The sequence below is a fragment of the Streptopelia decaocto genome, assembly GCF_964273445.1.
Source record: "Streptopelia decaocto genome assembly, chromosome: 2".
In the NCBI taxonomy this organism is placed as follows: Eukaryota; Metazoa; Chordata; class Aves; order Columbiformes; family Columbidae; genus Streptopelia; species Streptopelia decaocto.
The window spans coordinates 132,608,268-132,633,107 of NC_138655.1; the positions used below are offsets into that span (position 1 = coordinate 132,608,268).

The 24,840-nt window shown below is 38.2% G+C and overlaps 1 protein-coding gene across 1 annotated transcript; it reads right to left on the minus strand.

The window, feature by feature from the left end:
• Positions 1-454: 454 nt before the first annotated feature.
• LRRC72 (leucine rich repeat containing 72) lies at positions 455-19,940 on the minus strand. Its single transcript, XM_082045280.1, has 9 exons — positions 19,868-19,940; positions 17,871-17,944; positions 14,608-14,677; positions 12,499-12,580; positions 10,912-11,025; positions 6,562-6,651; positions 3,739-3,906; positions 2,353-2,380; positions 455-798 (listed from the first exon to the last, which is right to left on the minus strand). Exons 1-9 carry the CDS (start codon positions 19,895-19,897, stop codon positions 633-635), a joined length of 822 nt encoding a protein of 273 aa, XP_081901406.1. The 5' UTR covers positions 19,898-19,940; the 3' UTR covers positions 455-632.
• Positions 19,941-24,840: the final 4,900 nt, after the last annotated feature.

Below are 24,840 nucleotides of genomic sequence, written 5' to 3' on the forward strand. Positions count from 1 at the left end.
CTCCAAAAGGACCAGTAAGCAGCGGCCTGTGTCGTGGGAGAACATGAGCAGCCACAGCTGGGAGCTGGCAGTCAGCAGGCAGAACTCACGGTTCCACTGTAGTGAGACCAAATGAGTATTCACATAGAACTAAGAGTTCTCAGTGCATTCGTGCAGCACACGAATCAGCACATTGAAACTTGAATCCCTCTCAGAAATGAGAAAAGCTTAATGGTTGCTCTCTCATACCTGTATTTTGAGGGATGAAGACAAATTACTGCTAGTTAACACAGTAAGTCTAATTCTCCAGTAGAAACTATATGGAATTAAATTATTTATTCTTAGTTTCTTAAAAATTAACTTGCTGTTTAGCTTTAATAATTTCTGATAACAGAAGTATGGTAAGAATTGCATTCCAATCAACTTTTATTGTGACACTTCCCCTATTTATAATTTGTTTTCTTAATTTATTCACTCTCCATATGACATATCTGATGATAAAAGGAATGTTACACTACTACTTCTTTTTTGCTGAAAGTTCATTTAACTAGATGCATGTTTTCGTGTACTGGTTTTATAGAGATATTAACTTACAAAGAGGCTTGCCTTCACACTGCAGAGAAGAAGATTTTTTTTCTTACGGAAGAAAGTCCTCATCTGAATTGGATTGTCATCTTCTTAAGAGGTTCTTCCACTTTGTTTTCAAGCCGTCTTTCTTGACAGGTGGCTACTTTGTTCCAGTCAACACAGGAAAATTCCATCACAGATCTCGTAATTGCCCGCACTAAAACAGCATCTTCGGGGTTCTCAAACGGTACTCTGCAAAAAGAGCAAACCAATCCGCATTATCAGATGTTTCCAAACTACTTTGGAGGTAATTCACTAGACCCGCTCTGTGGTTAGTGGTTAGAAGAAAGTGGTTAGAAGTCATAATGACACTAAGAGAGGGGATTTGAAAATCTTAAATAATTGGAAGACTTCCTTCTGTTTACCAATTTAAGAAAGCAAAACAAAATGAGAAAAGGTCAGAATCACAGGATTCTAATAAAAAAAAAAAGCCTATGAATTATTTAAAACAAATTTACAGTAGACTTTTAAATGTTACTTTGTTTTCACTGCTTTTTTTTTCCCCACAAAAATTATAAGTGTTGTATACTTTTAATACTCCGATTCAATGGAAATCGTAAAGCTAATTTTATGATTTCATAGTGGCATGATACCCATTAACGCAAATGCACATCTATTTCAATATATTTCAATATTTTATTTTAACTAGCCACCATGCAAATAGCCCTTCTCCAAGCTCTGAATGCAGACCACTGTGAACTTGAGTTGTTCATGTGTCCTGCCCCAGCTGCAGTCTGGGAGAGAAAAGTGGCAGGCGCACAACATCGACAGAATTGACAAGGGCTTCATGTTGAACCAAAACCTTCTCACTCTGATACAATATTAAAATCTGATCTTATAAGAACTTATTTCATAAAGATGTATTTGTAGCAACACACACCTAATGTAAATCTAATGTTTCCACTGAGTATAAGCCACTGTGTCATGACAAGGTACCTTGCGAAGCCTCAGCATCTGCATAAGCTGGAGGAACCTTATCAATAAGAATAGCAAACTCCACTGAAAGCAGCTAAAAATTCGTTTTTAAGCATAAATTAGTTTGATTGTAAAGAGCTGTACTCAAAGTGAGCAGCTGTATAAAATCAGACTGTTCAAGGATATCATCATATATAGGCTTTTATTATTTCCTTTAATAAATTTTTCTAATATTTTCACATGAAAAGCTAGAAACTAAAACCAAGCCTGATATCTAAAGTTTGTAAATTTACCCTTATAAAGACAGCATCTAAAAATGTCATCACATTAAAATGCAACCTTTATACTGCCTTTATAACCTTTGTACAGAGATAAGTTTTACATTTACTTCTATGATTTTGAAACCAAACAGAATAAAAGTAACAACAAGTGCAGACTAAAAAAGTTTCATTCTACAAGTCATAATATTTTCCGGAGTATGTATATCTGAAAAGCCCGTCAGGAGAAAGTTTTCTGGGGCATAATGAGGAACAGCTATTCTGATGCCCTAATATTTAAAGCATGTTTTTTCTAGTGATCAGTATTTGATCTTATAAATAAATAGCATTTTTATATACCCATTTCCAAATGTGGAATCCCTTTCAAAATTAAATTTCAGACAGCAGCGGGTAAGTTGTCTCATAAGAATCGTATAGAGTTGCAACTATGTTAAATACAAAGACCAGAAATGTTTTCAAAAGCTCATTTTTACTGGATGTTTTACGTACAAGAAGAGGACCTTAAGTAAATACTTCAGAGATGCAAAAGAAAGAAAATTTAAAACTTACTTACTTTTTGGTGTGATTTCCAGATTTCCAACCTATAACAAAAAGTTCAAATTAAGATATTAATGGCTGTACAGCCTTTTGATGAGCTGATCCTGATCCTAAATTACTTGTTCAAATGAACTGAAAACTAGCAGATGATTTGAAATGTTCAAGATCATATTTTATTAAATCACTGGGGAAATGAGTATCTGTTGTTTCTGGGGGACTTTTGGTGGGTTGTTTTGTTGTTGTTTGGGGGGGGGGGGTTGTGTTGTTTTGTTTTGTTTTTTGGTTTTGGTTTGGTTTTGGTTTGGGGGGTTTTTTGTTTGCTTTTTTTGGGTTTGTTTTGTTTTGTTTTTTCTTTGGGTTTATGCAGTTCTTGTGTTTTATTTCCTGTAGGTATACATTTCCATGCATTTTTTTTTCTTTAACAGAAAAATGATGCACACTGTCTATATATGTGAATGCGCGGTAGATATAAAGACAATTATATGCCTACTTTGACAGTTATCAGCAAAACAAATGTATTAAATGTGATTAAACTATCTTTTTTTTCCCCCAACCTTTTCAAAATTACACTACTTTCAGGTTTACTATTGTGATATATACATAAAAAAACAAATTCAGGTACTTTATTGCTGTTCTAAACTTTATCTACACTACCATTTAAAATGCTACCATTTCAGTCATCTATGCACAATATTGTTTTTCTTATCTTTAAAACATACAAAAAGCAGACAAGATTGTGTGGGATTTCAAGGTTTGTTCTGGATTGTGCTCCAAGGCACAAGGCTCCAGGTGGTATTCGCTGTGTTTCTTGTGCTAGGATCATGCTGTCTTCCAGATCTGTCTAAGAACTCTTTAAAAATTACTTTATATGCTATTATAAGGCACCATTAAAATATTCTCAGCCTGGAAAGCATAAAAAAGAAACTGCTTCCAAAACTAGGCAAGGTACGTGAAATTTAAAACGTTATTTAGAAGAAAATACTTCCTTTGATAAATTATTTTATAAAAGCACTAGAGGGCATCAAAACTCTATGATGCTGATCACTGAGTGAGACAGCCTGGAAGTGTTTTGAGAGGTTTTTAATTAATAAAAGTAAAACCAAACACTCACAAGACACATATTGAAAAAAAAAAAAGAAATTTTTTTTGTTCAACTACCTTCACAGACAATTCTGTAACTACAGAGAGTGACTGGAACTTACTTGCCACAATACCCTTAGTAGAAGGACTCATTGCCTGTTGCTGCTACTACTCCTTACTTTATGAAGCAACTTCATTGAGTTCCCGATGCATTTATACTTTATTACTAAAACCAATAACTTTTTATCAGATGAATGAAAATAATTTTTCCTAATTCAAATCATGTAAAAATGAATGCTTTTCCTTACATTATTATAAATACCTGAGAGCACTGTCAGGCTCCTGTCTGGTTGAGCGCTGGCTCTGCGGGATCCCAACGGAGGCCCCAGGACTGTACTCACTCTCTTTCCAAAAGCTATTGGCTGCACCACACAAGACCTTTCACGGTTATAAAGGTAAAGCGCTGACTCCCTTTCTCTTTGTGTAACTGCTGTTAAAAGGAATATAAAAAAATTGATTTTTTTTTTCTACTAATTTAAAGGTCTGCTATTATCTATCCACATGCAGAAGGTGATTCACTCTTTGTTGTTGTTGTTGTGCAGTTTCATAACAATAGCGGTGTAAATCTGTGTAATTTCACAACTATTCAAAATGGGAACATGGAGTGATACTTTCTAAGACTTTAGCATGAAGCCCTGTCCAATAAAATAGTTTTTTCTTTTGAATGCCATAGGATCAGAAGTTTCAAACCAAGAAACTAGAAAGCAAGACTTTTCATGCCCCTTAAATGGGATCTACTGCACAACTCAGTAAAGATTGGGAAGTTTCTTTACGAATAGCAAAAAACAAGTCCCGGATCAAGGCCAGTTCCATTCCCACTGCTCAATTACAGTGAAAACTGTAGGAGTGCAATCAAAAGAAAAGCTTAAAATTTTCCTGTTTTGCACTTTAAGTCAAAAATAACTTCAAATTTTAAACAAAGAATTTGAGAATATTAAGTCTCCAGTGGAAAAAAAAGGAAAAATTATGCCACTGTCTATATATGTTAATGACTGCATAGTAGAGATAAAGACAGTTGTATGCCTACTTTGATAATTATCAGCGAAACAAACAAACTATCAAATATGATCAACCTATCAAATAGCGGATTTTAACTTCAACGACATGAACTGCATACTAATTTAGTACTTCAGCTGTGGAATAGAAGTGAGCTAAAGGTTTAGAACACATAACTAACTCTGGCAGAAGCATATTTCATTCAGGGAAGTTTTAAAGTCATGGTATCTAGGGGGCCAATTAGGAAGGAACTGCTGTCGTCATGCCTGGAGGTAACAGGAGTGCGGGCACATGTCTTGTGTAAAGGCGACAGCCAGGACTATGCTGTGGTAATGTCCCACAGATGGTGAAGAAGCTTTGCAATGTTAGAGAAACAGTTCACTAAATAGAAAGTCCAGGGTACAGCTTGATAACAAGTTAATGCCTCAAGTCTTAATCCAGGACTGATTACAGTATAACTGTATTTAGGAGATTTAAGTCTAGGAAGTTTTATGGAAGTGTTTCTAGAGCTGTAAATGCAACACATATTTTCCAGCACATTAAGCTTGAGTCACAGCTCCCTAGTCAAAGACAATCATTAGTAAAACAGCCTGACAGATGTGCTAAGCACATGTAACACGAGATCAAATATCCAACAGACTGGAGGTACCAGTGCAAAACGAATGTGTAAGTGAAGGGCTGTGCAGTCAGATCCAGCAGCTCCTCACCAAGCCCTGACACGTGATGTGGCCCTTCCACCAGCTTTCCTGTGTGACAGAGCCACAGGGTTTGCCCACCCCTGCATCTGTCCTGCGGCTGCCTCGCTCAGGTCCTGCATCCTCATTCTCCTCAAGAGCGAATTTTCAAGATTCCATTATTTCTCCTTGCTACTTTCTTATGAGGTAAAGCTGGGGTAGGAATCGACACCTTCCTCAGTGCTTTCCAGTAATTTTCAGTCCTCCTTCCAATCACATAGCTCTCCAAAGACAGAAATCACCAAAGTTGATTTTCTGGGTCCACTGTGGCATATTTATAGATTGATTGGTTTATGACCTGGCTATTCTTAAGACTTTTTTGTCCCCTGCAGAATTTACAGTAGACAAGCTGTGAAAGATCTCCTGATGATTTACAAAGACTTATATTTCAAAGTTTGGTCACCATGTACCTCATCAAGAAATGTGCATACACCTATTTAAACTGTACAGAAACAGGTAGGCAGCTGAGGATATTATCCATATCTAAGTAAAGACGCTCACTTATGTCAATATACCAGTTTGGAATATTATGTCCAGTTCTGGGCCCCTCAGTTCAAGAAGGACAGGGAACTGCTGGAGAGAGTCCAGCGCAGGGTAACAAAGATGATGGAGTGGAGCATCTCCCTTATGAGGAAAGGCTGAGGGAGCTGGGTGTCTTTAGTTTGGAGAAGAGGAGACTGAGGGGTGACCTTATTAATGCTTACAAATATATAAAAGGTGAGTGTCACGAGGATGGAGCCAGGCTCTTCTCGGTGACAACCAACAGTAAGACAAGGGGTAATGGCTTCAAACTGGAACACAAGAGGTTCCACTTAAATCTGAGAAGAAACTTCTTCTCAAGGAGGCTAACAGACACAACAGACACTGGAACAGGCTGCCCAGAGGGGTTGTGGAGTCTCCTACTCTGGAGACATTCAAAACCTGCCTGGGCACCTTCCTGTGTAACCTCATCTAGGTGTTCCTGCTCCGGCAGGGGGATTGGACTAGATGATCTTTTGAGGTCCCTTCCAATCCCTAACATTCTGTGATTCTGTGAATGCAGAAATGTAGGTACATGTTTCTAAGGACAGGCTTTTAGCTATCTCACCCTTAAATATATAGACCAAGATAAACATGCACAATTTAAATAGAAAAAGACAGAGATCAAAAGCATTTGACAAAGGAAACACTTTATGCCATGCAAACTCTATTTGCTTGACAAATCTTGCAAAAAATGGTATGTGTTCATTAGACCTCTTGCTATATCAACAAATGCATACAAAAGAACGGGCAAGATTAAATCACCTATTTTTCCAAACTGATTAAAATCAAAAGCAACTGTCAATGCCTTGTTAGAAGGGGAAAGCAATCCTTACCCTTCCTGTCAAGGAGCTGCACTGAAGGGAGGGCATGTATCACATACAGCCGGTAGTCTGCATCTTGTGCCAGAGGGTTATGGAATAGGTCTGCAAAATGTATACAGAAAAAAAAAAACAAACATCATAAAAATCAAACCTTGAATTACTAAACTCAAGTTGTTCTTATGCTGGGTAAACCAAGCACAGGCTCTTTACACATGCAAAATTATCCAACTAAACACAGACTGCAAGAATTGGCTTCTTGCAGAGTATGCAAAACACCACATGCAAGAACTGAGTAAAGGTGCCATTGTGTGCTCCAAACCTTTGAAGTTTTTTTTCTATTTTTTATGATATACAGACAAAACCACTAAGTGTTTGCTGTTAGTTTTCTTATGTATTGTTAGATGATGCTTATTTTAAATAATAGCAGTCTTTTAGGTATGACAGCTTAAAGACACAAACTTTGTAGGGAGAGCGAGTTATTAAAAGCAGATGAGATTTAGGACATCTGAGGCTTTATCACAGTTGATATGAAGTTTTTATCCCATAGTCACAATATAAAATGTAAATACCCTGTTTTCTGGTGTTTTGACAGATGATGAGTTTGAAAACTCAAGAAACATAAAATGTTTAAAAGCACCTACGTTTCTGAGTACCTGGGTCCTACTAACTTATGTTGAGACTTGAGGTACTAAGACCCAAAAGCCCATTAGCAACTTAACTAAAATACTTCCATTCAGGCTCACATTACCTGAATAACGAAACCTTTGCACCACAGAGACAGGTATCAATGCTGTGTTGATGCTTGGCCAGATGTGGAACATCTGCCTAGCTGACATGCCACATCAGTGTGTTTCATGACAGTGATATCTGAGGTTGATTAAAATAGAAATGGGCCCATTCCCAGATCAGTTAACAAACAAATGTTGTTGAGCATTGTTGTGTTTTGTTTTGTTTTTAAAATGAAAATATAATAATGCTATTTTTCTACTCATACAAATGCTATTCTTCTGACACAGTAAAAATAATTAGGAGGCTGATACCCTGAGATCAGAGCAGAGAAAAAGAAATTGTAAATTAATAATTTTGACAACTTCTACCGAGATCTACACTGGTCAGGTTTTCTCTTTTTGAGGAGAGGCTGTGGCTAATATTCACTCTAGGGTAAAAATCCTGTTATATGTAATTTTAGCAGTTTAGGGAAGGAAAAGATGGTATTATAGAAGCAAAAAAGAGATACTAGAAGAAGAAAAAAGTCTGGAAATATTCAATACAGACTTGTAAACTACAAGATGCCATTTCATGTTTTTCAGGATAAGTATGACTGCCAAAGAAAGCTCAGTGCTTGATGGCATTTCACAGTTATTTTGAGGGTGCAGTAAGGCTGGAATGGGCATTTAGTATCTCCTACACAGAAAAAAAGCCTTTTCACATATTCAGAGGAGAACTTAAAATATTTTTATTCTTAAAAAAAAAAATTAAAAATCACTGTACTTTGAAAGTAGCAAGAGACCCACATGGTGGCAGCAAAAGAAAGATAAATTTTCACCAAACAATATAGTGTATAGCAATTTTTTCTAGAAAGTGTTGATCAGAAAGAATATTACATATATATCGGTCAGTTCTTGAGTCAACAAAATATGTGATAGCATTCCAGAAAGAAAAATGTTTTGGAAAGGTCTCTAAAAGCAGGTACATTTGGTAGTGGAATGGAATGAAGACGAAGAGAGATTTTTCCAAGGTACACATCAGGGTCAATACTAAGTGCTTTTGGTTCTGGATGCTACTTGGAGCATGTCCCCTCTCATCAAGACTGATTTGTAGGTTTATTTTTGAGTATATGATTTTTTTCTACTGCTCATTCTTACAATAAATCCAACCACTGTATGGATCAAGAGGGTCTTACTTCACAAAACATCTGGGATCAATTCTTGGCTCTGCTATCTACTTTCTTGTCAATATCATGCAATTTTGTGTCTACAAATTAGGGATAATGCTTTCTCCCTCCACAGCTTTGTCTGTTTTCTCTATTTGGAGTGCAGGAAAACAGTGTGCCTAACCCACATGGGGCAGAAAGGAATCTAATGTGGTAGAAACATATGGAAGAACAAAAGCAGTTTTCTGAGTTCTAGCAGCAAGATGTTATCAGTTGTGGATAATAAATCAGTTGAGGCAATTTACAGAGTACATAACAAAACTCTTGGATTCCAAAAAGAAGATGTGAGCACAAGGTGAGCCCACAAAGAAACCCTCCATATCTCCCAAAAGGCAGCAGTTGTGAGCAACCCGCTCAGTAAATCTTTAGAAGCTGAGTGTCTTCCTTACACACTTGCTGAAGAATGGTGGTGTGCTACAAATTCAGTGCAGGGCAGTGACTAAATATCACAAGACAGTCTTAAGGAAGATAAATGCAACGTTTTGGCAGCTGCACGCTACTTCTGAAGTGAACAATAATAGTGTATTAGACTGCTCCATTTCAATAGTTCTAATGTCCCCAAGAGCTGCAAAATAATAAAATGTTATGCATCCAAAAGTTCTGTTGAAAGCTAGCAAGTGTATTTTTTTTCAAATCGGATTGTCCAGCAATAAAAAAGATCTATGTCATAACACTGAGAACTCTCCCATTCCCAAAAGAGTTTTTCTTTGATAAAGGTTAATTATGAGCACAGCCCTTTTCAAAGCGACAGTGCGCAAATTCAGTACCCATTTCCCATGTCTGAATATTGCAAGTAGGCAAATAAATTATACAGTAATATGGTACAATAGATAGGATATGACTTTGAAATTTTATTTTGTTCACTTATTGCTGTCATTTACTTCAAATAGGACAATGCCTTTTATTGAATGAATTGAGTCCTGTTAATTTAAAATTCATTATTATGAAATCTCTTTGAAACAAACACATTGACAATTTTTTCATTACTGCAAAGGTCAAAAAAGAATTCCTATGAAGTTAAGGTTATTAAGGTTATTAAGTTTCTTCCACTGATTAGCATTTACTTTCATATCTTTGAACTAAAGAACAATTTTTTTCATTAGCATAGATTAGTAGATCTATATATTGTTTGATAGTTCTCTTAAACACTTGTGTTCCTATGGTGGTGGCTAGTCCAGTATACACCCAGTTTTCACTATGTCTTTGTGACTGCCGTTCATAATAACTCAGCAGCACTTTAACTATCTGCTGTTTGCCTTTATTTCCCACAGATGGCTGCAACACGTACAACAAACTCCCGGTGCCTGTTGAAGCCCCCTATTAATTGGTAGGGCTATAACATTAGACTCAAGTGACTGCACCATTCATACACAGGATGTCTGTCCAGACTTTGCCTAATCACTTCCAACAACTGCATTCTTAAGCAGACAATTTTTTTCAATCCTGCATATAATGAAAAAAAATTACAATAATTTGGCTGCATGTTCTCTTCCTAAACACTTGATTTGTTTTTTAATTTTTGTCCCAGTGTCAAGTTCAATTAAAAGTGTACTTTTCAAGCCATATTTTCCTTTCCTGCAATCAGGCATTCCATTTTTTGATTGCATAAGGAGGTAATGGCTTGATGACATTCACCTCCACTGATTGTGTCACTAAGACGCGTAACTTGTTTCCTGTTTTTTCAAAGTACTGAGCGTTTGGCATGACCTATGGTGACATTCTTTGAGGAACCATGGAAAAAGACACTTTCAATTTCAGTAGGTTAATAGCATATAATCCTACTTTCCCTGGAGGCTAATTCTTACACCATAACTTAGTGGCGCCAACACTGTCTTGTATAATTTCATTTGAAATTTCAGAGTCTAAACTACTTTCATTTCCAGAGAGTATATCAGAAAGCATGCTACTTAACAGATATTATTATATTTAATATCTAAAGTATATTTATTCTTAGGCTCTAGAAATCCACACAGTATGCCAAAAAGATGCAGAAAGTTGTATGAACAGCAGAATCAATAAGTCAGGACTTTACGTTCTATAACCTATCACTCACACTCTCAAACAGCAATAACACCCATTTTTCAGTTCCCTTCACCTCTGTGATAATCTTGCTCTACTCCCACGTTCCCTTACAAAAAGGTAGCAGTAAACTGCTTTGAGTGCCTCCAAGCTACTCCTCCAGGAGATGGGCCAGCCAGCAGCCAAAAAGAGTGAATTTCTGAAGGCATTTGGCAGCTTTTTCTTAGCTGAGGTACTCTCTATGGAATTTTCATGAGTTAGAGATCTCTTTCTTCTGTCAAATTTGGTTGAAACCGATATTTAGTTTCAAAAGCTACCAGCAAATGATGTGGAAACAGACAAGAAACATCCTGATAAGAAACACTAAAAAACTACTGCTCAGTGTTCTGCAAAATAAAATAAGGTATTACTTAGGGTATGCAAGCTTATCTTTCCTTTCAGTTCCTTCACTGTTTCGACAAGTTTTTGTAACTGGTTGTTGTGAAGAAACACAATCTGTAACGCACATAAATGTTTCAGAGCACCTGAAATAAAATGAAAAGCAATTAATTATTCTCACCATACCTGACTGCCTCTATTTGATAATTACTTTGTTATGCTGCACACTGAATTTGATATTCTAGTTATACATCTCTGCCTTTTGGTAACACCTTGCATGAGATTAGTAAACCAAAAAGAAATTATCAGAGATTGCAATATGCCTTTTGTCTTCCTAGTAACGTCCTTTGAACATATGCCTAACTTTTTTCATCTCAGTTCCTTCCATTTGTCCCCATCACCCTTGCTTCAACGAATCAACATCAACTGTATCCTCTCTTCTTCCTCCCTTCCTTCTTCCTATATCACAGTAAACTTTGATTAATTCATCTTCACTTCCTTTTACCCTTGCCTAATACTACCTTTGTCTCACAAGCAATAGTATATCCCTAATACCACCTTTGCCTCACAAGCAATAAATAGTGATTTCCTTAGAAAATAGTTCCAGTTCAAATAATTATTAATGTATTTAAAAGTTATTACAAAATATTGTTGTGGCTGACCCAGACTACGTGTTCACATCCTCATACCACACCAGGCATAGATATCTCATTTTCCAAATTCTGCACAGTATTTCTCATCTACATTTCTCTACTAATGATACTTGGCCCTTCTGGTTGCCCAGATCTTATCTTCGGTATTATCACTTGTGCCCATGTGTTTGTTTCTTTCAAACATTCTTTTTTTCTCAAAATCTGACAGGAACTAATCAACATCATTTCTCATCCCAACATTTTATAGGGACAGAGAAAAGTAAAATAGTAACATTTAAAATATTTAGAATATATACAAATTTATTATGCTTTGGCTTCTTCATTCACAAATTCACTAGTCTGGTGCAGCCACTTTAATATACAAGAGCAAGAAAAACTGAAATAGAAGTGTAAGAGAAAGGTAAGTTTACACCAAAATTTTTGAGTAACTTTGCAAAATACTGCTGATTATAAAAATAACTATATCTTGAAGAAACTGCACAACCTTAGTGACTACCTTACAAGTGGGACAACTTATTAATCTATTACCCTTTTATTTTCATGTTAGGTCTGTCAGCACTGCCCTCAGCTTTTCATCATATAAAAATAAATGGATATCAAAAGGTTCTTCTATCAGCTTACAGAGTACCTGGTCAGCAAGAGAACTACAAATCATTATGTAAAAAGGGCTTTGCATGTTTATTTTCAGTACGAAATACAGTAATGTAAGATCAAAAATATTTTACAATTGCTTGACGTTGAAGTGAATGACATCTCATCCTTTAGACCAGGATAAATATATCACGTTATTGCCACTCAAGCATGCTGGAACAATTAAATATCTAAGAAAATAATTAACATGTATTGTTATTCATACATAGGAGCTTTCAACCATTAAATTACTTGCTGTTATCCACTTTTATAAATCTGAATGCCAATGGACAGTATAGACCTCTGCTCAACAGTCTAAAAAGGGAAGGTTGGTACCTGATATATCTGTCAGTTCGTTATGGTTGAGATAGAGTTCAGTCAAGCAGTAGTTTTTGACCAAGAAAGTTAAATCTTGGATCTGAAATTAAAGTTAGGAAAACTGTTATATGCCAGTATAAATTTGACTTTGCAGAATATAAACATGGTCTCTTGAAAACTGTTTAACTATAGGTAGTTTCTTATATTTCTGTTTAAGGCTTTTGGTTTAAGGATTCTCTTGACAGCTAAACAATCTACAAATTAAAACATCCTGTTAATGATTATTGTAATTGCAATGTTTATTGTACCTTGTGTAGTGAAAAGACCCGCCCACACCTACTGTGCATAGCAGTGTTTCTCTATCTTTGACATGTTTGGAGTGTTTTAGGATATTCTGGAATTTATTTTTTGTGATAGAATTATCGTGATGCATTTTTACGGAAAGAAAAAATATCTCAAATCTTCTGAGTTCAGAAAAATATGCTCCCCCTATTAGAGCATTTAGCTAAGATCTCTCCTAAGGAAAGCCACTGAGCAGCTTGTTCACACAAGTTATATAGACCCACTGAAGAATGCTCTTTGTTACTGCTTAGGTAGGAAGGTAGAGATCTGTGCAAAAATCAGATTAATTTATCTTTTATGGTCAGCAAGATTAGTTCTGCTTAGTCATTATGCCATTTCCTCTTATTCTTTAGTGTCCTTTAGAAGTAATAGGGAAAGCCTTATAATACCTGTGATTTTAGTTCAAGCTTTTAATGCATCCATATTTTTGCCCTTTTTTTTTAATCGTTGGACAACCACAGGACTTTCACAGAAGTCAACATAAGATAGTCTATAATTGATGTTAGCCTGGGGCAGCAGATACACATACACTCCTAAGTGACACAGAATGTAAATTTATTTTTTTCTGTTGCTCACAGAGCTATTTATTTACAAGCAATTCTGGTGTTTAAGAACTTGAGCCCATTGTGAAAGTAATGTAAATTACTGTACAGTAAGATATTTAAAAGCAGGTTATAAATTCGTGGTTATTATCACTTTTCTTGCATTTTAATTACCAGTGGTTCATGGTGAAGGTTTGGATTCAATTCAACCATTTAATAATGGTTGGCTATGTATTTGGAGATTTCCAAATAAGCTAATTCTACTGTCAAGAAAATTATTTTATGTAAGGTGTAATGTGCTTAGACTTGGCTAGAAGCTGTAGTGTTTGGAGATTTTGACAGAGCACTGTCTTAAAAGTCCTACAGTATATAATAACTATGATAATCTGGTTTTGCACAGATGCCGAAAGAAAGGCACATGGTTTGTGTGACTGATTTAGGACCACACAGTGCATTGGAAGCAAAAGAAATTAATGTGGCCCAATGTCATACTCTAACCACTTGCTTGTGAATCTCTCTGAAGTCAAACATGTTTAGGTGACACAACAGGCTGCATTGACAGAAGACACCCCATCAACCCCAGCATTTCAGTGACTCTTTTTGTGCACAGGGAGAAGCACATTTGAAGGAGTTACATGTCACTTGCATGTGCATGAGGGAAAAAAAGAGCCTCACTTCATCCTCCAGCCTGCCAGGAAATAAAACTCAGCATGTCTGCAAGGGTATAAAAAAAAGAGCTACACATTTTCTGGGGTCCACTCCTTTCCTGGAAAACCAGGCCAGAAGTTGTTATAAGAACACCCCGCAGCTGTATCACCCCTCAGTCTGTTCCAAGAGCTGCCCACTCATGGGCAGGGTATTCTTGCTACGAGTTACACTGGAAACTGCTGTCCCAGACCCCAGGTACTGGTATGTGATCAGGCAATTTTGCCAGTAACTTAGTTTTAAATATGCTCAATCTTTAATTGCTAAGGTGTTAGCACAACACCTCAGCTTCTTAAATACACAAAATTTACAAATGTGATGTGAATCCAAAGGAAAATATATCAGCTTATACTCTGCAATGTAAAACAAAATACTGTTTCTTCAAAACTGTCATATTTAAATCAGTTGAATTTGCCTGGAAATTTAAAATAATTTATTATCTTGACAATTACATAATACTTCATGTTAGAAAAATCATGAAATAATAGTCAAGGAGTATAGATGAATTGTTCTGCTCTTTAAAGGAATACCTTATTACCTTATTGTTGTTAATCCACAAATACCTTAACCTATGAAACCGTGAAAGACTTGGGATACTTCTTAGTCCTCTGGTGGAAGAAAAACAACAAATTTCTTAACATTAATGGTGCTTAATCACTTTACACAGTTGAACTTCTTACAAATAATATTACCCAAGCATTAAAAAGCCACACTTCTGTAGAAATCATAGCAGAGAAAGACACAAAGAAGATGGCGAAGACAGTGTAAGCATTCTACACACCTGAAAGCATAACAAAGCAGCAGGTGGTAAAGAAATGAGAACAAACTAAGTGATAGATTATTTTTGTTTCCATAACGGCATTTATTTGCCCATGGAGTAGGAGTCCTGTGTATTTTTCCGTTTCTAGAAACTGCTCAGAACACAGGTTTGGTATCCTGGGGACATAAATCTAAAAGGAAAATTGCACAGCAATGTACATTTCTCGTTATTTTTCATAGCAGTGCATATTGTGAAATCTCTTGCTCTATTTTCACCCCTCCTCTCTCCTGTCCTGACATAAACTTGGTATGTACTCATATTCATTAACAGTCTTGTTTTAAGTCAAACTGCACATCCACTGAAGCTGGAACTATCTCCTGTGTGCTGGTAAGGTTTTTTTTTTAATTGCGTATCTAGCACTTGGAGATTGCTAATGCACTATAAATAAAAAATCACCTACTACCCAGGGAATATTAGTGAGCTGCCAAGTAATTTTCACTAATTGGTCCTCCTTATTTTTCATTGCTTTAAAGAAATGTTCTTGATTTCCTCTAGAATAATTATAGATGACCTTTACATGATGAATTTTAATTGACTTAATAAAACTTTCCTTGTGGATTTTAACATGTTGCAAGACTAGGGCCAGTGTTTCAGAAAGAACTAACACGATTGATAAAAATTAAATTCACATCATGAGCCTAAAATGATCTGCTTGTTTTCCAACTGTGAAGCCTAGTGTCTAGATTCCCATGTTTTTGAACTGTTTATTTGGCTTTCTCAAATAATCCATAAAAATGAATCCTGCAAATACATACATATGTGTTTATTGTCACAAGTAACCAGAATATACATTACTGCAAGTAGTAAAGCCAAGCAGATGAGGGCTGACAGGACATAAAAGAGCTACCATCTAATTCTTCTGTATAGGTGTACCTGTACACTCCTGAACTATTTTTCAGGTAGCAAAATTTCCTCATATTCTTTGTCACTGCCATTCTACACCTAGTTTACAGGTTTACATTTTAATTGTCTTTACTCCCTCTCTAGTAACAGCTTCAACTTTACTACCTCCAAGACTTCCAAGCCTTGATCTGTTGTGGTGTGTGTTGTTTTTGTTTGTTTGTTGGTTTGTTTTTCCCTGGTATTAAGGCATTTAATTTGCCTCAGGTAGAGCTTAATTCCTCTAACATTTTAAAAGAGCCTGTCCCTTTCTGCATGCCTTCCAGACTTTGGGTGTCTCTTACAAACTGATCTTTTCTGGCCTGCAGTGCTTTTTTCCTACCTACTGCTAAGTTAATCAGTTTTCCTAGGATGACAACTCTCAGTGTCCAGAACTATATATTTTCATGTCCATTTATTAGTAGTAGTTTAAAAATAGAATCTCATTCTCTCTAATTTGATTGACCTATTATTTTTTCATTTTCTTATTTTAGCCAGCAGAAAATTATGTCAAACCAACAGTTAAGGAGGCATGATCTGATAGTGAGATTGGCTGAGATTCAAGGCTTATATACACTGATATAGAATAAAAGGAATTCACTTCTCTCCAATCATCAAAGAAGCCAGCTTGCATCATCATTCTCAAATGGTTTCATGGGAAGACAGATCACTTCTCTATCTGCCATCTGAACATTTCTTTTTATTCCATACCAAAAAAAAAGAGTCAAAGCCAGTGAGTACACTTAAGTATTTAAAATCAGAACATACGCCTATTAGGACTGTATACACAGTCTTAATTCTTTTATACATATGCATTACAATAATTTTCTTGTATTGTTTAGAAAAATATATACGCATCTTGTAGTTTTCTCTTTATTTAAACTTCTCCTTTAGATTGTGATTTCTTCTTTCTAAAACGCATATTTTAATAATTTTGACAGTAATTCTGTTTTACAGTTTCTTTTCACAAAGCATCAAATACTTTGAGTGTAAATCAGGAGATAGGGAAGGAAATTAAAGATACCAGTGGACACACTTAGACTTTCAAGATGACTTGATTTCTATAATATTAAACACAGGCTAGACAACACTGAAATCCTTTAACACCTCTCTTTTGCACTCCTAAGACCTAGAGACCTTGAAAACCTTGTCCCTGAATTATCAGACTACATTAGTTCTTTATATATTATATCAACCGTACAAACACGAGACACAGTTGCGAGGCTGCAGACAGGTATGCAACACTTGGAATTATGCCCTGGCCAGAAATTCAAAGTATGCTTTTCAAAAACTTTGAAGTATGCCCTGTCACGTCTCCATCTTTCTATGGTAGCCTCTCAGCATGTTCGTTCTCCAGTTTACAGCCCTATCAACCTAGATCACCCACAGGCTCATGAAAGCTTTGCCTTCCTTCATTTACCATTGTTTCTTCTTCTCATCTGCCCTACATCTTAAGCTGTTTCATAAAGCTCTAAGAGGAGATCAGGTCTCTGATCAGTACTGCCAGACCCAAACAAGTGTTCTTGTGCTCACTTCATATTGCCCTGCCCTCCCTTCAATTCTTAATGGTAGAGATGCAGGTAATTTCAAAGGTGCTACCAATGAGTTTTACTGTTGCAATAACAGATTTCTTCAGGGAGGTCAGAAATTTGGCAGTTTTTAAGACTGGGCAGGTCCTGTGTTTTTTCATTTGCGTTCTTGAGACTCTTTTCCACCCAGCCTTAGGAGCCAGTTACAACAGGCAGAGATCAGCCCATTAAGTCTCACTCCTCTGCTCCCTGTGGTAGAAGTTCATGCACAACTCTCTGAACTTACAGACCCTCGAGCAATCCTGGATTGCTGGAGAAGGATTGTGTGTCTGGGGCTGAGGCAGTTAACTATTAATACTTCACTGTGAGTGTAGCTCTGCTCTGTATGACAGCGTATCTTCACCATTTCTTCCTACACAACATATATGGACTAGGTATAAGCATGATTTACCGATGTTTCACATATAAATGATGTTCAGAGAGCATCTAATACGGAAAGCACTATGACAGGCTAGCATTAACTCTGTGCTCTACTTTTAGTAAAAGCCAAACAGAAAAACATATATTACTTACTGTCCAGCCAGATATAATATTGAGACATCTATGTTCCTCTTAATGCCGCAGATCTTCAGCTGTTTTTCTACTGCCTGACAACATACAGTACATTTGTCAGTATAGCATACTGCATAATCATAGATTCATTACAACGTATGCATATTGTGTCTAAATTAATATGTGCACCAAAATTAATATATGCGTCACAGCATCTTGCAAACGATAATGTAGTCTAAGAGAGATAAAGAGATATTAAATTAGCAGTCTTTATTTTAAACTGATAAAAATACCCCAACAATTATGTTACACTTGCATTAATTTTCTTTTCCTGTGGAGAACCATAGCTCATAGAAATGAAGTAAAAAAGTAATGTCTGTTGACTGGAGAATGAGCTTCTCACTCAGGTCAGTACATGTGATCAACAAGAAAACTGCTAACCTCACTATACAGTTGCAACTTTATTTTATGCAACTTTATGTACACAGCGTTTTAAAATTATGCATCCAGAAAACTCTGCTTGTACATTTAACGTTGAAAAACGTAGACAGAATTTTATTTTCAGAGTATATTACTGATGTCCTATAATTTGTAAAAGCAATGAATGCTGGTAGCATAAGGATTATGGATCTCGGTTACTAGTGGTTGATAAAAAGTAAAATGTCTGTCAGAAAAAAAAAAAGTTTTACTACACAAGTTATCATGTCAGACATTGTTAAGATCACTATTGTTTGAAAGACAAAATTGGTACAATTTTGCAAATACATAATGGCTTGGAAGCACTGATGGGCATGTCTAGAATGGTCTCTATCGGCTGCACAATAACTCCGGCGTGTTCTGGATGTATTGAACATACATAAAATAACCGTGGGTGCACTTGCAGATGTGCTGGACCTGCGGCACTTTCTGAACAGAAGCAGGAAGGAACTCGGGACACCCACACCAGCCACTTACTCCACAAGCTGATGTTGGGACAGGGGCCACTTGCCCAGGAACTCGGTGCAGCCAGCAGCCTGGTGGCAGCTGTCACACAGGGAAAAAAATCTATGACAAACAGCCGTTATTTTTCTTTCTACACAGACAAAACCTGCAGACAGAACCAGAGGTGCTGTCTGGAGAACAGCAGCTGTGCCACAGCCCCGGCGGGTCAGTGTCTGTCCCCACCAGAAGGTGGCCTCAAGTTGCGCCAGGGTAGGTTTAGATGGGATATCAGGAAAAAATTCTTCATGGAAAGGGTTGTCAGGCATTGGAACAGGCTGCCCAGGGAAGTGGTGGAGTCACCATCCCTGGAGGTGCTTAAAAGGCGTTTAGACGAAGTTCTTAGGGACATGGTTTAGCGCTGGAGTTAGGTTATGGTTGGAGTTGATGATCCTGAGGGTCTCTTCCAACTGAAATGATTCTATGACTCCATAAGGTGTGGGCAGCCAGCCGTGCCCATAGGAGCACATCCGCCACAGGAACACGGACCCCAGACGCTGCGTCCGACAGTCACACCTGAAAAGGCTGCGTCTCAAGAGCTGCACTTGTCAAACCCCATTATCTGAGACCGCCTCATTGCCCCCCGCCCCGGGAGCCTCCTTCCCAGCCAGCCCCGGCTCTCCCCCCGCCGCTCCCGGGGAGCTCAGGAGTGCGGCTGCTCGCGGCCAAGTCCTTCCCACCGAGGGCAGCTGCCTCGGGGAAGCCGAGCCGCCCGCTGCCGCCCCAGGCCAGCCGGGGGTGCCAGGCCGGGCGCGGGAGGTGAGCTCCTTCCGCCGCCGCGGGACGACCCGAGCAGGCCCCCGTTCGGCCTGCAGCACCGAGCTCGCAACGCGCCTCCGCGCCCCCGGCCCGCCAGAGCGAGGGGGCGAGGCCGGCGCCGCCCGCTTGCGGAGCCGGGCCGGGGGCGCTGCGGGGGCGGGCTGGCTGCGAGGGGCCGCGCCAGGGGCGGCCGCAGCGCAGGGCGGGTAGGTGGGGAGCGGCGCGGACCCCTGCGGGGCGGCGGGGCGCGGCGCGGTGAGGGGAGAGGCCGCTGCGCTCACCTGCACACCGGCCCTGCCGTCCGCCGCCATTTTAGAGGCCGTTTGCAGGCGGCCGGGGAAGGAGCGCGAGCCGCGGCGGTGACAGGGGCGGCGGTGGCGGGGCCGGCCCGGCCCCAGCGCTCCCTTTAACACCGAAATGGAGCCTGAGCCTCCGCTGGGCAGCCCGCACCTGGGCGTTAATGCGCACAGCGCTTCGTCCTGCGGGAGAGCCGGGACGGCTGAGGGCGATGGGACAGACCCGCGCTACCGCTGGGGCCTGTTCGCTCACGATCCTGGAAGATTATGCTGCCCTGTTTTTAAAGCTACATTTTTTGTGTGGGTTTGTGGGTTGTTCTAAAGCACAAATCCCATGTGTGTGTATGTATATATGTTACTTGCAAATTAAAGTCACAAGTGTTTTCCCAGTAACTAATGTACACCGTCTGTGTTGCTGGTGTGTACCTTGCACATGAGCTCGGTGCCGGGCATGTGCCCGCAGCGGGGCCGTGCCGCACGGCGCTGGGCCTGCTTGAAGAGTACCGCAACATGTTTATGGCATCCACATGTGCAAGCAACTGTTGCCATGTTGTTATTTTTATAACCATTTTACTGCATAGCACAAGCTGGAGAATACAAAAAGCTGTTTTCCAGGGACTCTGTGTGTGTGTGTGTGAGCGCTTATGTGCGTGCAGGACAATAGAAAATACTTGAGCAAGCTACAACAAAAATACGTCTGAAAACTCGGAGCTTTATTTAGAATTTAATTTACACAGAGCACTCAAGTTAGCAGAAACAGGCATTCTAAATTATGTGCAACTGATACACAAAGAGTTGTGTGTGCAAATATATGAATATGCTGTCCCTCATGGAATAAATTACGTGCATGCCTTTGCTTGTTCAGACCACTGAAACTAGACATAGTGTGTGTGATGGAGGAATGGAACTACAGTACAAGTATTACATTGCCAATATCTAATTTTCATAGAAAAATTGTGTGGGTGGCTTCCGTTTCAGCTAGGTAGCTTTAAAGAAATAGAAAAATAAGAAGGAACAGGCATCTTAAAAGTATAAAACTGACAACAGAAATGTCTTTATTCACTTATTTTAGCTTCTAAAAATATTCCTAGGGTATTCCTCTGGTACATATTGTACCAGAGAAGAAGAAACTGGCACACAGATCCATATTTTTTTCATTTTACATTTGAGTTCTGTGTTTTAAGCCAACACTTTCGAATTGTGAACAGTGACATAGTGATGAAAGAAAAAGTCACCTTTAATAATAACATTGTCTTACCAAGTAGTCGAATTAACAAGATATGACAAGCAAATTCAGTAAAGTATGGAGAGGGAACCTCTAGAAGATGCTTTGTTGCATTCCAGCCCAGAGGTGACATACATGGGTTGAGATTTGTTTTGATATGTTTTCGTGTTTTGAGGTGCTTGTCTCTGTTGATAACTGGTAGCTACAGACTTAGTCTGGGTGCCTAAACAGAGACTGTTAAAAATTAAATAAAGTTAATATCTTTTTCTTTCTCCATCCATGAGGTGATACTTAAAAACCCCACTAAGTATAAAGGAACTTGGGCAGAAAATGAATATTTTTGTATTCAGACTGAACTGTCACCACATTTTGTATTGACTAGGTGTTGTCCTTTTCCAAAATATGTAACTTATCACCTGTTTAACCCTTTTCCCAGATTGCTGTGCATAAATGAATACATGGTCATTTGTCCTTTGGAATATTCAGAATACAGACTTGCTATCCATGTTTTTTGAAAAATTTCTCATTATACTTCTGTGCTAAAAACACTCAATTTGTATATACATGAATACATAGAACACGAAAGTGTGATCTTACAGTGATAACAGAACATGAAAATAGGGGAAAGCACAGACTTTCTGTTTTTACTGACAAAAGTGGTAGGACAGAACAGGAGATGATTCATTTTGTAAACCATCAACACTGGAGATGCCCAGAAGAGTTCATCTGACCCAGATTAACGCCTTTGTTCCCTGAAGTATTTCATACACTCACAGAATCATAGAGTTGTTCTGGTTGGAAAAGACCTTTAAGATCAAGTCCAACTGTTGACCTAACGTTGCCAAGTCCACCTCTAAACTATGTCCCTAAGAACCTAATCTATGTGTCTTTTAAATCTCAGGGACGGGGACTCAACCACTGTTCCAATACTGACAACCCTTTCAGTGAAAAAATGTTTCCTAATATCCAATCGAAACCTCCTAGTGCAACTTGAGGCCATTTCTTCTTGCTGCTTGGCAGAAGAGACCAACACCGTCCATGCTACAACCTCCTTTCAGGTAGTTGTAGACAGCGATAAGGTCTCTCCTCAGCCTCCTTTTCTCCAGGCTAAACAGCCCCAGTTCCCTCAGCTGCTCCTCATCAGACTTGTGCTCCAGACCCCTCAACAGCCTCGTTGCTCCTCTTTGGACACACTCCAATGCCTCCTGGTGCATTTGAGTGTGTCCATGCTTCAACCCCACACCACCATTCGAGGGGATTTGTTGCTATATCACTGCAGAGACCGCATTATAGAAACAGAGGTTTGCTTGGGATAATAAAAGTTCAGATTAAAGCTGGATTAAAACGTAACCTGGCTCTGTCCACACTGCTGAGCCCCTGTGTATGGGGTTGGCTGCTCTCTAGTCCTGTCTCTCATGTTCTCTGTCCTCTCTGGGGAAATATGGTGGGAAGAGTTTTATCACAGTCTAGCAAGTGACACTTGGATAATGATTAGGTGATGAGCTAAATCATTCTACCTTTTTTTGTTTGTTTTTTGACTTTGCAATGATTTCGATAGGGCTTTACTGAAAATTTGATAGCACAATGGCTCTCTGTAACTTACCTTATTGCTCAATAGCTGTGAAAGATGCAACATGGTAAAACTCGTGTCTAATATGTGCTATTTTTAATCACTGAAGTTTACAATCTTCAGAATTCAGTTGTTCTTTGCCTACAATATTCTAATTAAGTTTTTCAGGGTCTATATCTGATTTATGTTTTTCAAGTCCTATATAATTTCTAAAAATTACCATTTTGAAGGTCTCCATTACCATTACCATTACCATTACCATTACCATTACCATTATCATTATCATTTTGAAGGTCTCTATTTCTTTGTATATTATACCAGTAAGATTTTTGTTTCATGCAATGTACCAAATATTTTAAGTAAAATGTATTTCATTTCCTACAGATAATTTAAACTACTTGCACATTAGTCTCACCTTTGTAGCCTAATTGACCCTTGATTGAATGTTGTGTTTCAGTGCATCTCCCTGACAAGGCCTGTGTTCTTACAGCACATTTATATAGTGTAAAAAGAAAAATATTTAACAATGAAAAAATAGCAAGATTGCATTAACCACTTTTTTGAATAAACAGATACAATACACACCATTACAGTAAGGTTCTTGCACAGTTCTTTACTGTCTTCTATAATTAAGTACTTCTCAAAGGTACTGTGCTGTATGGCTTTTTCACAAAAGGAGTTTTTAAAAACTGCATCTTCATTTTATTGAATCAACTAATTTATGTTGAAAGGGATCTCTGGAGTCATCTAGTCCGACTCTCCAAAGAAAGCAGATCCTACAACAGAATTATTTTCCATCTCACATGTTTGTATGGCTCTGCATACCTAAAGAACATCCATCAAAAAATAAGAGAATTATCTGGGACAAAATTCATATTGCCCGTGTTATAAAAATGCTACATAGAAACTAGCACAATTAACTTGCTTTTGACCTTGTAAATAAATATCACTTGGAAAAGTGTGAAGTAAATGTGAAATATTGTAGATAAATGCATATTACCTTTTTTTCTTCTTGTTACCGGAAATATTTTATCAGTGTTTATCAGGTGAAACCCAGAAGCCTGAGGAAATATCCACAGGATGTCCCACCTGCATTCCAGCTACTGCTCTGCAGGAGTGCAGGTCTCCCCTCGGTCCAGTAGCTGCAAGCCCTGTGCAGATGTTTCAAATACTCTACGCTGTGTAAAGCACTGAGGCATTTGAATGACTTCTCTCCCTCATACTATTAATCTTGCTGAGGACTCTGACAGCATCGCAGTAACCCTAACAAGTTTAGGAGCAGAATTTTGGGAGAATTTTTTTTGTTTTTCCCTAATAAATAATACAAGCTTGACCCTGTATTTAAACAGTTTAGACTATTTTCAGTTTGAAGCTAGTGATTAATTTGAATGGTTAGAACACTGCCTGGGAAACAGGAGATTTGGGTTTTCTAGTTTTTTCTACTATTATGTGTAATACAAATCGATATATGTTACACAATGGTAGATGTAAGGGAAGAGGGCAAAATAGTCTACGTGCAGCATATGGTGAAATTGTCCCAGCAGACTGCATCATATGGGTGAACTAACTCATTCAAATCCAGCTTCAGTCTGACTTGACGTGTGAATACAACTCTGGAGAATAAAGCACCAGCACCACAAACGTGACAGGCCTGATGGAGAAGTGTTTCAGCAATAAAGGCTCAGTCTTATTTTTCTATCAATCAGGACCATTTGGATATATGATTCATTTCAACATAACCAACTCTTACCTTTGTTCTCTGGCTATTCTGCGTTCTGGAGTGTTCCCGCAGTTCAGCTTTCAAGTCTGTTTGACATTCAGAAGTGAAACTCTCGTCTGCTGCAACTCTTTTATGGGAATGCAAACAATATTATGTCCAATGATCTTATCACTCCAGTATCAGAAATTTACATCCTAATGTTTCAAAATGTTGAATGTGCATTTCCATGTTTTTTATCTCTCCTAACATAAATACATACATATGTATAAATCTCCATTGCTATGATCACACATGCTTTGCAGAACATGGTAACTGGAAATGTTGGTCTTCTATAATGTGCAAGCTTGGAATGCCTGAGCCTTCATGGGAAGATATTTTAATCGAGAAGTTATTATAAAAGTGTCGCTGTTAGTCATGTAAGTAAAACTTCCATATTCGGTACT

Bases quoted from the DNA above. Each gene is read 5' to 3' on its own strand.
- LRRC72 (XM_082045280.1), bottom strand. From the start codon at position 19,897: ATGGCGGCGGACGGCAGGGCCGGTGTGCAG. The intron at 3,907-6,561 runs GTAAGGATTGCT...TCCTTTTAACAG, and splicing joins GCAGCTCCTTGACAGGAAGG to CAGTTACACAAAGAGAAAGG. The intron at 2,381-3,738 runs GTATTTATAATA...TTTTTGTTATAG, and splicing joins GAGCCTGACAGTGCTCTCAG to GTTGGAAATCTGGAAATCAC.